This window comes from Branchiostoma lanceolatum, chromosome 16, assembly GCF_035083965.1.
Source record: "Branchiostoma lanceolatum isolate klBraLanc5 chromosome 16, klBraLanc5.hap2, whole genome shotgun sequence".
In the NCBI taxonomy this organism is placed as follows: domain Eukaryota; kingdom Metazoa; phylum Chordata; class Leptocardii; order Amphioxiformes; family Branchiostomatidae; genus Branchiostoma; species Branchiostoma lanceolatum.
In genome coordinates this window covers 12,435,537-12,453,528 of record NC_089737.1, presented here as the reverse complement: position 1 = coordinate 12,453,528, position 17,992 = coordinate 12,435,537, and the positions used below count along the sequence as shown (strand labels likewise).

The window sequence follows — 17,992 nt, the reverse complement described above, 5'->3', positions numbered from 1 at the left end:
AGACATAAAATTTCTGATCTGACATCTGAGTAATAAGATTTAGAACAGACTTCCTGTATTTCACATAATCTCCTAGCAGATCTATTGGTGGCAAAGACCGTACTGTATCCAACTGGCAAAAGGCAAGGACCTCCTTGCAAAAGGCGATTAAAAGTATAGTATAAAACTCCTTTTGCCAGTTGGATACAGTATTTGCCACCGATAGATCTGCTTGAATATAGTATTTCCCACTCTATTAACAGATTATGGCTTTGAACAGTTGATGACGAATGTGTAGTGAATGTTGTACAATGTACTAGACTTAGATGCATTTCATTTTGAGTAATTGACATTGTAAAACTGTATTTGTTGGATCACTTCATCAGAAAAATGCTTAGAGAGAATCTCTACTTACTTTCTACTTATTACATACCTTAATTTTTTCTGGACCAAAATCGGATACACACCTTTTTTTGCTAGGCCCACTGCTACCGTATCAGTTTATTAAATCAGCAACATCTCACCACCTCTTGGCTCCTGGGTTACTGTATAACACCGGAAATGTTTGCACAATGTCGTTCACTCTAGTTAATAATTGTCATAAACAGGATTGATAAACATGGCCGACAGTGATAACTCGGGTAAGTTACGATCTTTGCACTCTCTGGGACATTTTTAAGGGCAAGGGTCACAGTAGTTGTAGATTTAAGTGTGAGTTGATTGATGTTATACTGAGTGTTGGGTATGATAAACTTTGCTCTGGAGATTGTAAATGTCAGTCTTGTATATATACATACATACCACATACTAGTAGTATGAAATGTGTGTGTATTACATTTCATTGACTGTTGAATTGAATTTCATTAAGTGTCTTAAAACAATGGAATGAAAAGAAAATAATATTGGATGCTGTCTGAAATGATTAAGTTGTAAGAGAATTTATACTTCAACTTCAACTTATTGGGCCCCCAGATAACCCCGCAAGGGGCAAAGTAGGGGGGGAGGAGGTCCCGGGCTAAGGCGGGCAGGCCTCCAGCCTGGCGCGGAAAGACTCAACGGCGGGAGTCGTATACAGTTGCTTGTATTATGAAGATGCTTTTTTGGAGGGTAAAAAAACTTGTGACAAATACGTCGTGTAGTCAGTTTAATGGATAACCTACTCCTTTATTCCATATTTAGTAAATCTGGTCCAGGAATATACCTTCAGAAAGAAAGAAAAACACAAACATGCCAGAAGTCCAACTTGACTTGTTCAACAAGTCAAGTTGTTGTAGAGCCAGCTAGAGAAGCTACAAAACATTAATCTCCAAGCAGATCCCAATGGTTGCAAAGACCGTATCCAACTGGCAGAGGAAGTTTTTATTGCAATAAAAACTTCTTCTGCCAGTTGGATACGGTCATTGCAACCATAATGGGATCTGCTTGGAGATTAACGAAACATGCCCTTTCCCATGGGCATACCTTTGTGCTGTGTAATTACGGGGGCAGGACATTGTGTGTGTGAGGCTTTTAGTGTGTTTGTAGTCCCAGCCCACCTATTGTTTACATTCATCCATCTATGTTATGTTTGCATGGCCCAGTGAACAGACCTGTCCATTTGAAGCACAACAGATGTAGTGTGTTGTATGGATGGGGAAAAGGCCACAACAAATTTATTTCTTGGTTCTTGGATTTTTGCATTAGAATAATGGAGACAGTGGGTGAAATAAAAGTAAGAAGAAGAAACAAGCATCCTATGATAGACCTAAATGCCATCACTCAGTCTGGAAGAAGCCACAAAGTTTCAACATACATGTAACGTTACATGTAGTCCACACTGAGTAACGGTTCAAATAATATGATTTTTCAACTTTGGTTTGCATTGATAGTGAAAACTGTGACAGCAAGGACGACATGGACTTTCTTTGAGTTAACAGTTGGTGCCAAAATTTTAGAATTTTCAAGTCAGAAAAATAAATCCCAGTCAGCCAAGAAATGAAATAATGGTACATGTATGGCCATAGCTGTCTTTTCAATGGAAAGTCTGTCAGTACCAACCTCTATATATTAAGACTTTGTTTGCTTAAAAAAGGCACACAACTTGTACACTTGCATGTGCATCAGACTTTTATTTGGTTATTGATCCGTGCAAATATTCATGTTATCATCAAATTTTCAAATCAATAAAAAGTTGCTTCTTCTACTAGCCATTTTGTAGTACTAAATGTTTTCAAGCACTTCTGCATGTTCTTTGTTGAGCCTTTTAAAGGGTTTTTGAGGGGGACAGTTGTGATTTTTACGGTGCATTGTTTGATCGGTCCTCGTATTGCCCTAGTTATCTCCATGAAAAATGGAGATATAGTTTTGGGTGTGTCTGTGTGTGTGTTTGTCTGTTTGTTTGTCTGTTTGTGTTTCCGCACCATTCCAGTCAGCATAACTCAAGAGTCTCTTAATGGATTATAATGATATTTGGTATGTGGGCGGGTCTTGTGAAGCCAAAATTCAAGGTTGACTTTTGGCCCCCTGGTATGTGACCTTGGTACTGCAGCAAATCTTCAATTTTTGTATCTTTTGACCTGGACGTGCTGTGGTCTTGATTTTTGAGTGGCAGATAGCTTGTGATGTAATAAAGAAGTGGAGTAGGTTTGGGCCCCCTAGCAGCTACCTCTGGAACTGCAGGGGCGTTCTTGTGAAAATCTTCTAAGGAGAATAACTGAACGAAGGAACAACGGATTTCCATGATATTTAGTATGCAGGTAGCTTAGATAGACATATCCACAATGAAGTGCAAATTATGCTAATTGGGACTTAATTTGCATAGCCAATGAGGAAAATCTATATTTGCAGTGTTTTCCATTATCAGACTCAAATACATGTAACGTATGTAGTTTATGGAAAGTGGATCATCAACAGATACTAATTATGCAAATAAATTCTTAATTTGCATAATTAATGCAAAACACCATATCTCATCTAATTGGAAAATTATTGGACTGTCAATATGATACTTAGTATGCAGGTAGCTTAGACAGAGATGTACATGATAAAGTGCAAATTATGCTAATTGTGACTTAATTTGCATAGCTAATCAGGAAAATCTATATTTGTAGTGTTTTCCATTATCAGACTCAAATACATGTAACATATGTAGTTTATGCAAAGTGGAACATCAACAATAAATTCCTAATTTGCATAATTAATGCAAAAACACCATAATTCATCTAATTGGAGAATTATAGGACTGTCAATATTGCAACATGTATAAGTTAGATAAAGGTGTTTATGACCGAGCATATATTATGCAAAAGTGTAAGTCATTTGCATGAATAGAATTGTTCATGGAGATATGAGGTCGTGGAACTCTTGTTTTGATTTGGAATCAGATACCCGCAATCCCACTAATCTGTACAAGGCAGACCTCTGACATTCGGCTTGACTTTAACGACCTGCCTTTTGATTTTGTGGAAAAGAGCGATCAAATAATCACGGCAGCGTTACGCGGCTTCGTGTCCGGGCTATCGACGGGCCTCGCAGTAATCCCACAGGTCGTTTCGCTACAGGATCCAATTCCAAAATCAATTCTTAGTACCTAATTTTAACTTTTCCCGCGAGTTTGGCCACGTAGCATTTAACAAAGACCGTGTTTATATATTCTTCTGCACTCTTCTAATTTCCCAACTTTACGATTTACAAGAAAGCTGTCGCTACAAAATCCAATTCCAGAATCAATTCTTTCTACCTAATGTTAACTTTTCCTACAAGTTTGGCCACGTAGCATTTTACAAAGACCGTGTTTAGATATTCTTCTGCACTCTTCTAATTAATTTCCTGACTTTACGATTTACAAGAAAGATGTAAAATTTGCTACAAAATCCAATTCCAAAATCAATTCTTACTAGTACCTAATTTTAACTTCTCCCGCGAGTTTGGCCATGTAGCGTTAAACAAAGACTGTGTTTATATATTCTTGTACACTCTTCTGATTTCCCGACTTAACGATTTACAAGAAAGCTGTTGCTACAAAATCCAATTCCAAAATCAATTCTTACTAGTACCTAATTTTAACTTCTCCCGCGAGTTTGGCCACGTAGCATTTAACAAAGACCGTGTTTATATATTCTTCTGCACTCTTCTAATTTCCCAACTTTACGATTTACAAGAAAGCTGTCGCTACAAAATCCAATTCCAGAATCAATTCTTTCTACCTAATGTTAACTTTTCCTACAAGTTTGGCCACGTAGCATTTTACAAAGACCGTGTTTAGATATTCTTCTGCACTCTTCTAATTAATTTCCTGACTTTACGATTTACAAGAAAGATGTAAAATTTGCTACAAAATCCAATTCCAAAATCAATTCTTACTAGTACCTAATTTTAACTTCTCCCGCGAGTTTGGCCATGTAGCGTTAAACAAAGACCGTGTTTATATATTCTTCTACAGTCTTCTGATTTCCCGACTTAACGATTTACAAGAAAGCTGTCCCTACAAAATCCAATTCCAAAATAAATTCTCACTAGTACCTAATTTTAACTTCTCCCGCGAGTTTGGCCACGTAGCATTTAACAAAGACCGTGTTTATATATTCTTCTGCACTCTTCTAATTTTCAGACGTTTTACGATGGACAAGAAAGCTGTCGGAGTTTTGATAGCCTGACCGGTGTATTTGACCTTGTGATGTTGTTATTGGTCAATCGTTCAAGCCTGAACATGGATGGACGTAAAACACTGAACGGAATTTTTATTTGGGTGGTGGAAAAACCTCATCATAAGGCCAGAAGAAAGATGTACACTGGTCAACAGTTAAGGAAATGTTGAATACTAGACATGTAGCGAAGTACAGGGTTGTATGATAATGTACTAGTATCTTATTCAGCTCATTTTTAAAATGTGCATTGTAGAACATGCCTTCCTCTGGTATTGAAAGGTTTAATGACTGATCCTCTATTGATTGATCATTTGCTTGATTGATACATCTACGTGTAAATTAAGCAATGTAAACTTTCTCCAATGTTTTTGTATTAGGCATTTGTGTAGACCATTTAAACTGCTATTTGTATCAATGGTTTGGAAAGTTTTATGCTCTATTCATGTTTTATTCTCATTGTATTGTTTCATTTCAATCACCAAAAGAAGAGCTTTTTCCAAAGCTATTTGACAGTGGATTGAAATAAAACTCAACTCTATCGCTAGCTGTATGCTGTATCAAAGTTAACAAAGTTCAAAGACCTTGCAAAAAATGTCCGTTGCATGTCACGTTTCTCGTTCTGTCTTTACAACCGTGACCGTCCGAACTGTAAAACCAATATTGTCCAATTGAAATGGTCAGGCTTGATACGCTTTATATTCCTATCAAGCCCGCGGGTAAGTAGCCAGAATCTACACAGATTACACCACTGCCAAAGGGTTATTGGTTTTTGAGCTTCTGTCAAGTCCAGGGAATCCAGAAGAAAGTGATTTTGTGTCAGATGTCAGCTGTTCTGTTACCCTTGAATGCTTCACCTGTACTGTTAAGCCTATTAAAACATTGTGAAACAGATGTTGTTAAAAGGAGTGGAGAGGAAAGTTTGCTTCTATTGTCAAGCTTAATACATGTACATGTATGTGAAAGTTTTGGGTATAATATGATCTCAAAAGAGTAGTCTACAATCTCAGTGTTGATGTTTGTGTTTTATATTTCACATTTTCACATTATATAGCCACCTCTAAATGCAATGAAATACCTTTTGCTTCCAATGTATATATATATATATATATATATATCATCTACATGTAAAACATGTTTGTAATTGTATGATATTCAATTATAGTTTTTTTTTTTTAAATTACATTTCATATTTTCACACAGCCACCACTCCATACTGTGTATTTAATCACATACACAATCGTCAACATCGATAAAAAAAAGTGTAGATGCAAATTTAAAGTGTTGTTTGAAAAAAATTAGTTTTGACAGGACTGAATGTGTAAAAGAAAAACTCTCCATTTAACATAAATTTTAGAAATAGAAATGCTTAACAAATTAATGTCTGCAAGTACACAACATATTTACTTAATAGACGATTTATTTTATTCAACTTGAATGTATAGATGTTGTCTGTACAGTGAGATAGAACTGAGTTAACTTCGTGTCCATTAATGCTCCAGACTTTACTGTCCAGTGTTATTGCCTGTAACCCCAGTGCACGGCTGAAATGGCCTGCTGTACCCTAAATGACCAATCCAGTAAAACAAGGTCTAAATGAGCTGGTTATACGTCTTTACGACGGCTCGATTATGTGTGAGTCTTTCCTGAAAGGTTCCGGTGCCTCTGAGAATTAGGCCTCTTTGGAAGGGATTTATATGTAGGGTTTAATCATTATGCAAGTACAGACTTTGTCTTCAGAATCTCATTCATTGTTACACCGTATGATTTTTAAAATTTGGTTGTCTAATATTTATTCTATGAAGCAATTCTTGGTCATACAGAATAGCACTTTTTTTGCTGACAAATTAGAAATTGTCATGATTGTGATTTTTTCATTATATTAATTGTGAATATGTCAAATCCCATATTTGATGCCCATTCATGTGATTTATAAAGAGCGTTTGTCAACAAATTCTATTCAATAACGTATTTATTAAGCCAACTTGAAACTAAAGCTTCTCAAGTATATCATAATTATCATATAAGTATAATAAGAGCCTAATGAGAATGATAATCTAGACAAGTACACTTAATGATATAAAAATCTGTTATCATTTTCAGAGTAAACCATCTAAAATTCTAATGCACAGATAAAAGAACGACATAATTTTGTCCTTATTGATTATGTAGATTTCATTTTAATGTTAGAATTGTTAGATATCCAATTCTAGCCCAATAAACTATGTTTGAATTATATATGATATTAATCTAATAAAATTATTCATAATTGATAGAGGCATTAATGTTGGTCCATCCTTTTAGCTACATGATATTCAATTAGTTTTCAAATTCAGCTGTGAATATTTCATATTCTGTGAAAGAAGAGAACTTTCTTAGTTCAAGCTGCCTCCTAACTACATGTAAAAGATAGATTCCTAAAGATTACAGTCTAGATAGTTGGCCTAAAGATTTATGATATCCTCTTATAGAATTCCTTTCTGTGTATAACTTAAAGGAGCAAAGTCTGACTTCACAAGTTGTAAGTGGAGTTCTGTTACCTCTCGTAGCTCCTCTGAAATATTGCCACCTACTTCACCCTTTTACACGCTTCAGTTGTTCCCAGTCCCGAGGGGTACCACCTGGTTTCCTGTGTATGCAGGCCCATGGGCGGGTCTGTGGCTATTATCAACTTTTAATGAGATCAGTGACATTGTGCTTTTAGTTTTATGTCCTAGATCTATACATGGAGTTTATAAATTATGGCCTCAAAAGTTGGAAAACATTAAGTATGACTTGCTAACTTATATAAGGGTACCTAGCCAGAGGAAGGTAAAAGTGTGATCAAATTGAAATGAAGAAAATCCGTCTGAAACTAGATCTAGAACTAGTAGAAGTATCCTTTTCTATTATTGACAGACAATTCCTACCAGCAGAAATATCGCTCCAGATCATCAACAGTTAATGTATGATTATCGCTTCCTGTGGCTTTTGAGTCATAAATCATAAATGATTGCTTGTAATATGATTTATAAAAGCAGGACTGGCAATTGACCAGAAAGTTTGGACACGATGACGGAAAAGAATAAGTAAGAGTTGTGATCATTCCTGGTGTGAGTGGTCAATGGCTGCACATGGGGCAATTGTTATGTTGAGGTCACCTGAGTTAGCCCAGAATTAATGGCAGCCGCTCCAGACCCTTGCGATCTAGCCCTGCCAATTGTAAGCTCCTTGCAATTCAGCTCCCTGGCTGCGAAGAGAGAGTAGTCCACCTACCCAATGATAAATCACTGCAAACTTAAAGGCATTCTCAGTACTCCTTAATAGACTGAAAGTAAGATGAGTCCCTTGTTCTGGGACACATTCCCCAAGACACCAAAGCTGGCAAATTGGTTGAAGCGTCCAATTTCCTTCACTTGATATCATCTTATAATCATTTCAAACTCTTTGTTACTAGTAAAATCTATGTTACATACTTAAGATTGGTTTATCGTCAGATTGGTACAGAGATAGACTAAAACTATAAGAATATTGCAGCTAAATAATACAAGGTGAGACTGTTTTTATCACGTGAGTTTAAGGGAGTTTGAAAATTCTGTATCTGTATCTATATAGCCGGTATAACCGCTCTCCGGCGTAACACACCAGCTTTGCAAGAACGTGGCACGGTAGCAGTTGGTTATATTACACTGAACGGCCTGTCACACCTAGCCTTTGCACATCTGACTGCAACCGTTCTTTAAAGTTATTTAGGAGGATTGGATAAGATCCATCAGATGGATAAAAACGACAAGTTAGTGGAGACGTATAAACAGGAAATGCTAGTATAGTAAACTAAGAGCCATCATACAAAATGTCCCTTACCAAAATGATCTGTTGCACATACACCAAGCAATAACATCCCTGTTTGAAAATAGGACAGTGCTCATCAAAAAAAATCGGGTGTAAGAAATGGTGTTCTTGTTGTTTCATTAAAATAGACAAAGTTGATTGAAGTAAAATTAAGGTAAATTATAGTTTAAGAAATAAGACGGATAGCTGACCCAATGAGTTGTATTGATTTCTTCCATCATTATGTCATCAACACCCGAAGAAAAATGCGTGTCAGAAAGATTTGTACTCTTTCCATGTACTTAGCCTCATCTGTCTCCCCTAATGTATAGCTTATGGCTGAACCATTAGATCAATGTGTGATGTGTGTTTAATTAGGATGGTTAAGCTGTCGATCCGCCGCCGTTAATAACGTGTAATAGCACCCTTCTCCACTACAGGTGGGTGTGAGAAGCAGAGATCAGGGCTTAGAAATTCATCTTTTTGAATTTGTTCAGGCCTGGGGTGCAAGATATAATGGATTGTCAGCAAAAGCTAATTACAATTAATGATATCTACAGCTATGAACATTGCAGAATGATATTTTTTATATCACTATACTTGTTACACCACTGATGTCAAACTTAATGGTAGAACGTCAATTTTGCTGGAGATTCCAAATGGCTTCATAACAGTTTTACTGTCTTTCCAAATCTAAAGTAACCAGTGTTACATGTAAAGCTACTTCACTTATATCCGCAGGGTAACATTATAATTTATATCCAGGATTTAAAAAACAACAACGAATGACTAAATATTTAGAATTGATATCATTAACTTGATGGCAAAAAAGATATTTAGAACTGATATTTATTAAATTGATGGCTGGTTTTAAGATTCACTGCTTGCCTACACAGGATAGACAGAATGAAAAATGGATAAAACTGAGCAAATATATGACTAGATTTTATCTTTTGGCTTCTGTGGTGATGATTATGAATAATGTATCGGACTACATTGTGAGTTTAATGCCAAGCATCGAATGCCAGCTCCATGGAGATATTAATTTATTGGAGATTAGACTTCAAATGATACAGGAGAACAATGAATCAGATATGATTTTTTTCTAGAATAATGGAGGATGAGGGCATTATGAAGAAGAAGAAAATTGCACGACAGTCGTACATGGTCAACAATGTATGGCAACAGCTAGTACACATACAATGTAGAGGTATAGATTGCTGAATAACATCCTAATTATATATAGGGCAGCATAAGTCTTTGATATGTTATACATGGGAACAGGAAATGTAGTAGAGTTTTGATGTGAAAATGGATCCTTCTATTTTCTAAGTCTTCCTGGGGGTGAAATAACTGTAAAATATATATTTAAGTTTGCGGCGGTTTATTGTTCACGGTTTTCACGGTAACCTCCTCACCGCAAACTTAAAACCACAGCAAAAGTGCTTGTCCTGTATGTCTTCTGTTGGACACCTACCCCCTTGTTTGAACTGCAAACTAAAAACCATCGCGAACAATCCATTTTCTCTCTACCAGGAAATTTATAAATCACTGCAAACTTAACTGCAATTTTACACCATGTAGACAAGTTACAGTTGTAGACAGTGGCCACCTGTAGACTGGTAAACATTTATGCATGCATGTATATGGTCAGTTTGCTGCGGTCAATCTGAATTTTCCACATTTGACAGAATCTGTTCCCATAGGTAAAAAGGTACATTTATCTATTCATTGGTATTAAGATTTACAGAATGAGATCCGAGTGCTGTGGCAACAGGATCGATATATCCTTTACAAGGCCAACACCTCCAGAGTACATACTGAAAGTAGGAGGGTGCAGCACCCCTGCTCCCCTGTTTGTGATTGATCCCTTTGTTGTGTGAACTCACAATTCCCCCCACCTGTAATGAACCTTCCCTGATTGTACTTAAGTAGCCATTAGACAACCCGAAGATGGACTCCCTTGAGTGAGTTATGTTATTATCTTCCATTATGCATATTATGAAGTGTTAATCATGCGGAATTCCAAAGCTGCCAGTATTATTCATACATTGCACGGGTAAAAGCACTTAGGCTGCAAATTCCTTTCACATTCCAGTATTTTATTACCGATATTATGGACATGTAGAACAATCACTTAAGATGACTGTTTATATTTCTTACTAAAGCATTTATCATGAGTTGATGAAATAGATTTCTAATAGGAAATCCTTTTAGAAGTTCATAATGTCTTCTTGCATGCTATGAAATTAGGACTCATTCTTTGCTTTTGGTAGACAAAGAGCTATAGCAAGGTCTACTGTCTACATCTGATAAAAGCGTTGAGTTATGATAATCATTCTTCTATGGAACATATGGTATTTGAAAGATAGCATAAAAATTGAACTGATAGATTCCGTTTTGATAATGCCATTGTCTTCATTTGCTAAATGTTATTTATGACATAAGGACTCGAATCTTTACAAGCATTACCTTCAGTAGAAAAAATATACTTAAGTCTGCTTTATCATAATGACATGGTATTTGAAAGATGATAATGCAAAATTGAACTCATAGTCTTTTTGATGATATGCAATTATTGTCTTAATTTGCCTTTAAGTTAGGATTATGAAAAATTAGGACTAAATCTTTTAAAGCATACCTTTGGTAGACAGAATATACTTCTTTATCTAAATCTGATATTGGGCTGAATTATGACATCTTTCTCCTTTATGGCATATGGTTTTTGAAAGATAGCACAAATCGAACCAATTTTGCATCTGATATGATTCAATCACATGTTTGCATTGTAAGGTTAGACTGTATGTCTACCTTGATTCCATGTTTGACATCTAATCAATAATTTTTGAGTGATCAATAAATTGCTGTCGGAATGGTAGATGCTATCGTGTGTAAAACAATGTGTAATCGCTCAGGTCATATTGAAAGCTTTCTTATTGCATTATCGATTCCGTTAGTCGATGAGTGGAAAAAATTGACCAATCGAATTGAAATGATTTCACCAAGATGGGATTTTTAAGTGCTGTTGCCTTCTAATGCAGCTCCTGATGTAACAAAATATCTACGCATATTTGTTGATTTCTTTAGTTTTGTTAGTTTGTAGATTAGAAATATCATTTGTTTTGAATAGCTTTATCATACATAAATCCTGGTATCTAGTTGGCAAGCATGGTAGGTGTGATTTTGATCTATTCTATAAGCACATTCATAAATTGGTTGTTCAGAGAAAAATTTGATGTGTCCATCTTTGCAGTTTGTTTGTAACATTATTATTGATAGTAATCTACACTGCTCTTTTGATTCGATTGTAAAATATAGATTAGAGCATATTTTATTGTATGATTATGAAAAATTGATACACACATGAAAATGTCAACTGAGATGATATAATAAGTTTTTGATTTGAAAGTAGATTTGTCAGTTTTTTTCATATAATTGCTCTAATGAAAAAGAACCATCAAATGTCACAAATGTTTCAGATTTTAAGGTATACTGTACTACTATACAGAGTAGATGATGTATGAAAAATTGTAAGCAGAGGGTTTATCTTTTATCATTTGTCTGTTTTATACGGTCCCTGCATATGTATACATTATAACATGTAAGATTGCATAGATATCAGTCCCTGGCGGCCTGAGTGCTGTGAAACACATTATGGCTTTCCCCTGGCCCGTGATTTCTGTATTAAATTGAACAGAACGATCTTGGTATACGTAAGATCAGGATGAGTCTGTATTTAGTGCTGTGAAACATGTTAATGCTTCCCCGGCCCCTGATTTCTATATTAACTTGAACAGAACGATCTTGGTAAGAACTAGCCTGGAGTCCTGCCTTATTAGCTTCCGTCCGCTACCCAAGCTCCTGCTGGACTACCAGGCTAGGTAAGAACATGATTCTGTAAGTGCTGTGAAACATGTTATGGCGTTCCCCCTGCCCTGAGTTCTGTACTTATTGAACAGAACGATCTTGGTCACCCCAGAATCACTCTGCTCCACTCCAGCGATCAGCGGACGCTAGAATCTCCAGGACTAACACTACCGACTGGTCCTGCACTTATTTTCCCATCATAATTATTATTGTCGTGATATATAATAAGTATTGCTGTGGTTTTATTTCCATGTTTATTTGCACTTAATTGTTGTTTTAGACGTTCCTCTGTGTGTGTGTATTTCTATTTCACCTGTCTCAAAATATTGCAATTGAGTGTGTATTCTTTTCTTTACTTGAAAATGTGTCTTTTTTTTTCCTTCCTTTAGTTTGTAACTGAGGTAATATAGGTATCAATAATTTGTTTTTTATTGATTTTTCACAGGTTTGAAATAGCTCATCAGAACTGGACTCGGGACAACGTGTTAGAAGACTGACAGAACTACACACTGCAACCAGTTGATATTACAACATGTAAGTGTCTTTGTCATTACTGACTTAAGTATTGTCTAGAGAAATATGGCTGTATAGCTGGAAGATTTCAGCATTTATTGTCATGAGTGTGATAATTATACTACAGTAATGTTCAGTAAATGTAGAAATGTTTGCGGGGATTTGATTTGTCTGTAGGGAGTGTTCGCAGTGGTTTTGAGTTCATGTTTGAAACAATTGTAGCGCTACAGTCACACATGTACAGTGGAATGGCTTTTCACGGTGGTTTTAAGTTTGCGTTAAGAGTTCACCGTAAAAAACGCAAACATAAAACCATCGCAAACATTTATGCATTTTACAGTAACATGTTGTAGAATACGATTAAGGCTCAAAATACTTATTTCTGCATTGAAAATGTAAACTGGTGCACTTGGCATTCAAAATTACCTGCACCAGCCAAGTTTTGCCTTTCAATCCATTAAAAGCAATGTAACAGTTGTACCATGCATTTTGAATCCTTTTATTTATTGTATTCAAGCCTTAAGGATGCTACTAAGTGACTGGCGGTATGTCACCTGTACCCTAGTGTCTGTATAACTGCCAGACGGCCCAATGCAAGTTAGGCAGGCATCAGAAATACCCACCCACACATGTACAGCTCTCAAATTTTACCTGCGCTAACCTGCATATGCAGGCGATATTCTAAACCCTGAGTCAATCAAGATATGACATGACCTTATCATATGCAAGCCCGTTACTTTGTAACCCCCTAAGGCCAATGGAATAAGATAGGCAAATTGAAATCCATGGCATGAGATATACCATGGAAATTACCATCAGCAATTCCAAATTGAAAGGTACAGTGTGACAATTGAGTTAGCGATACTGTAACCAAAGCATGTTCTTATGGATTGCAGTTGTGACCTCTTTATTGAGGAATAGACAGGCAGATAGCTTTTGTATATTATAATAAAAATGTTATTTTCTTTGTGCTGCTTTGGGTGATAATATGTGTATTCCAAATTAAAAGGAATTGAAATAAGCAAATTGAAATCTATGGCGTGAGATATACCGTGAACATTACTATCAGCATTTTTAAATTGAAAGGTACAGAGTGCCAATTGACTTAGCGATATTGTAACCAAAGCATGTTCTTTTTGATAGATGTTGTGACCTCTAATATGTCTTAGGCAGATAGCTTTTGTATCATAAAGTAAAAAATGTATGTTTTGAAATGCTGTTTTGGGTGAAAAGATTCATATTCCAAAAGGGATTATAGAATAAGCAAATTTAAATGCATGGCGTGAGATATACCGTGAACATTACTATCAGCAATACCAAATTGAAAGGTACAGTGTCAATTGAGTACTAATAAGTGATTCTGTAACAGGCACAATGTTCTTTTGGATTGTGTGCTGTTTTGGGTAAAGATATTTGGTATTCCAAAAGAGATATCATTGAAATTAGCAACTTCAAATCTATGGCATGAGATATACTGTGAAATTTACTATGATAATCAATACTAAATCGAGTTGGCCATACTGTAACCAAAGCATGTTCTTTTTGATTGCAGTTGTGACCTCTTATTATTAATAAGAATATATGCAGTTTTTTTTCTAATCATAAAGATGGTATTTTTCAAGTGCTGATTTGGGTAAAAATATTGGTAATCAAAAAGGGAGTCTATTTTAGATTTATAGATTTCAAATGCTTGTACATGTAACCTATCTCACTTAGAAATCTTGAGGGAGAGAGAGAGAGAGAGAGTCATCTAAAAGAAATCTGATTCCTTGCCAAAATTCTAAAATAGGAATAAAAATAATAGCTTTCTTGTATCCTGGATTAGTATAGCTATAATAGTTGTCCATGTGGAATACATGGTAAAAGTCGCTAGTAGGCAAACAGCTTTTTTAAAGGGACCTGTGGGTCCGTAGTTGTAAATGACATAGGAAGGGTAGAATTTGTTTCATTGCATGAGAGTGGTTTGGAGCAACTTTTCTGGCCTGGTTTACCTTTTGGGTTGTTTTTAATGATAAAAGTAGGTTGTTGCCATTGCATTATGAATTCCTGAATGGTTCAGCTAAGAGAAAGTAATCGTTATTATGTACGTGTACACTACTTACAGTTCGATCGTATTCCAGCAATAATAGACGCACATTGTCCTTGACTAATAAAACCTAAAAGTGGCCCAAGGAATAGATGATATGGCTGGATTGTCTGTAGGGGCAAGCCTGTGCATAATTTGGTGAAGAATTTCTCATTCAACTCAACATTACTTCTGGCAAGAGTTTAATGTTTATTTGATGAATTTGAAATAGCTTTTCTGACGCTAAAACTTGATAAAAGAAAGAAAAATTTAAAGAAAAAATTCCTTAGATTTTTGTACCCATTCAAGGCTTTAAAGTACCCAATTTTATTAGATTAATAGCACTAAAGATGTTCTTAAAGACTTGCAATTTGGCAAGATTAAATACACACACCTTGAATAATGAATGAAATATAATCCAGTCAACAGATATAAAGTACCGTAAATGCCTTTAAATTTGCAAAAATTTAAGTTCATTGTAGGCAGAAAATGTGTTAGCAGTGGTTTTAAGTTCACAGGTGAAGAGGGTACTACAAAATCATGAACATCAAAACAAAACAACATTTACGTACTTGTATACCATACTGTTGTATAGAATAACAATAACATGGAGTTAGGAATATTTTGTATTCATCATGCGCAACACAAACTAGGCTGTCAAAGTGGTCCAATTCCTTTCACGTTTCTTTGCTTGAAGCCGCAGATATAAGAACCATCTATTACAGATTGTAATTTTCCTCCGCGACACCTAGTAATCTTGGAAGTGGATATATCTGAGACGGGCGATGTGTTTGGTGGAAGGTTTCGGGTGTCAAGTGAATTATCTTTCAAGGTTGGGCTACATGAGGATGATTTTATGGATGACGTCCTCTGAGTTATCAAATCTGATGCAGAAGTGTAAGAAGAGGTTAATCTTTCGGGCGGATATGTAACATATTGTAAGACTTTTTACACAGTTACCAGGTGGTGCTTATGTACAAGATGTAGAGGTGTTCCCTTGTACAGGTTTGATGGTATATCAATGGCCAGGTGGTGATTATGTAGATCTAAAGGTGGTCAATTGTACAGGTTTGACTGTACATGTATATCATTGGCCTGGTGGTCCTTATGTAGAGGTGGTCACTACTGTACAAGATTGACTGTATCCCTTAACAAATTTTTGACTGTGATCAAATCTTTTTGATCTTTTTCTTTTTGATCCAGGAAACAAGCCAAACCCACCATCCAGGAACCCAAGACCGCCATGGCTAGCTTCACCTTCACCCACGCAGCCGTCCTATTGGTGGTTGCCGTGGTGACGTGTTACTGGAACTCGCTGTCCTGCGGTTTCGTTTTTGACGACATGTCGGCCATCAAGGACAACCGAGACCTCCACCCGTCCACCCCCCTCTACAACCTCTTCCTCAACGACTTCTGGGGCACTCCTATGCACATGGTCAGTTTTCTTCATTTTCTTTATTTTGAGTCCTGACTTGTTGGTTAGATTTTGAAGAAATGTTGTCAATAGATTTTTATGATGCCTTGCTTGTTGGTATGCCTTGACCTGGGGAAGAGACTATCAGATTTTTGGAATGATCTAGATTCAGGTTTATATCAAAACCAATCTATTCTGAATGAATCTATTCTGTTCATTGTATTGTAACAGTCAACTGTTCAGCACCAAGGACAGACACTTTTTTTCAGTACTATCTCTCTCTCTCTCTCTCTCCAATCTTACGTCTTTTATTCCCCATCATATGGGGGTTGGACGTGCTTGCACATGGATGGGGGAGCCCCAGAACTCCTTATCAAGTGCAAGTCTTTTTTGTAGCAAGAGTTTTTATGGCTGGATGCCCTTTATCGCATATTGAACAAATCTTCAAACAAATTTGTGATGTGACAACATATCATTTTGTGCTGACAGAGGTGTGTAAGGCTGCCTCCAACTGCAAATGCCAATTAGCAGATACCAATTAGTAGCCAGTTTCAACAGATGAAATGCAGAAAATGCCACTATGTGGAACTCTCAGCCTGCTCAAAGTGGTAGTATGGGCGTCCTTCCGTCTCGTGAGACAACAGTAGTGCTCTAGAGGTCAAATGCGGTCCCTCTCACCTCTTTACATACATAAGCAGGGGGAATCAAAACATGATCTCAACATCCAGGGCTCGAAATACATGGATGCATCTGTATCTGTATATATATAGCCGGTATATTCGGCGTAAGATATAGCTAATTTTTTTAAAGGTTATATGCTCTTCTGTACCCCTAATTTTTGAAAGTGGCTGCGCCAGTGTACCTAGATATTTGTGTAGGGTATGCACATAAAGGTATTAAATGTTATTGTGCACAATTTTATAGCATATTCTTGACATTTAAGTGTCCGAAAAGTTATGAAACCTCTGTAGTATCACTTTGAAGTTTTGAAGTAAGCTGGAATAGAATTTTTAGATTCAGGTTTTGTAGAGAGGCAGTAAGGCCTGTAATATTATGTTTTACTGACTATTTCTACTTAATTATGGTATGTTGTGCCCCAAAAATGTTTTCTGTGCACCTAAATTTTTCTGAAAACCTAATTTTTTTTGCGAATGATTTTCGATCTCTACAATATATCTGAACCATTTTCTGAATGAGTTTTGATCCCTGCAATGTCCTCTGCTCCTAAAAATACAGAACTAGAGGGAATCAAAGACATCATCTGGACATCACTGGAGCAGAATTAATGGAGTAATATGTTTGTTCATATATGAAAGGACCCGGTGAATAATGTATAACGCTTTGATCTGAATTTAAATTGCATCACAGCCTCTTAGTGTGACCAACTGTCACTCAATTGGTTCCTTTGAACATTTCGCTTTTAATTGCTTGTATGTCTGCTTAGTAATTTGCAATCTGACTAGAATGGAAACAACCATCCAAAACTCTAACATATTAGGGCATTGACTATAGTTTGGCTTCTGTTGTCTGCCGTCAATGGCCCAGCAGTTTAGTGGACACGAGATCGAGAGGTCACGGGTGTGATTCCTGGACGAACTCGTGACAGAACTGGGCTAGACATTGTGTCCTTGGGAAAGGCACTTTTCACAACTTTCCTCACTCCAGCCAGGTGTAAAAATGGGTACCTGACTTTGGTTGGGGAGGTAAGAGGCAGTAGAAGGA

At 36.4% G+C, this 17,992-nt stretch overlaps 1 protein-coding gene across 1 annotated transcript in view; it reads left to right on the top strand.

The window, feature by feature from the left end:
• The window catches only part of LOC136421554 (protein O-mannosyl-transferase TMTC3-like), a 48,485-nt gene that overhangs the window by 1,494 nt on the left and 28,999 nt on the right, over window positions 1–17,992 (top strand). Inside the window, exons 2-3 of the mRNA XM_066408900.1 lie at window positions 12,724–12,812; window positions 16,060–16,291. Of these exons, the coding sequence (XP_066264997.1) occupies window positions 12,811–12,812; window positions 16,060–16,291 (234 nt within the window). The 5' untranslated portion in view covers window positions 12,724–12,810. The remainder of the gene's footprint in view (window positions 1–12,723; window positions 12,813–16,059; window positions 16,292–17,992) is intronic.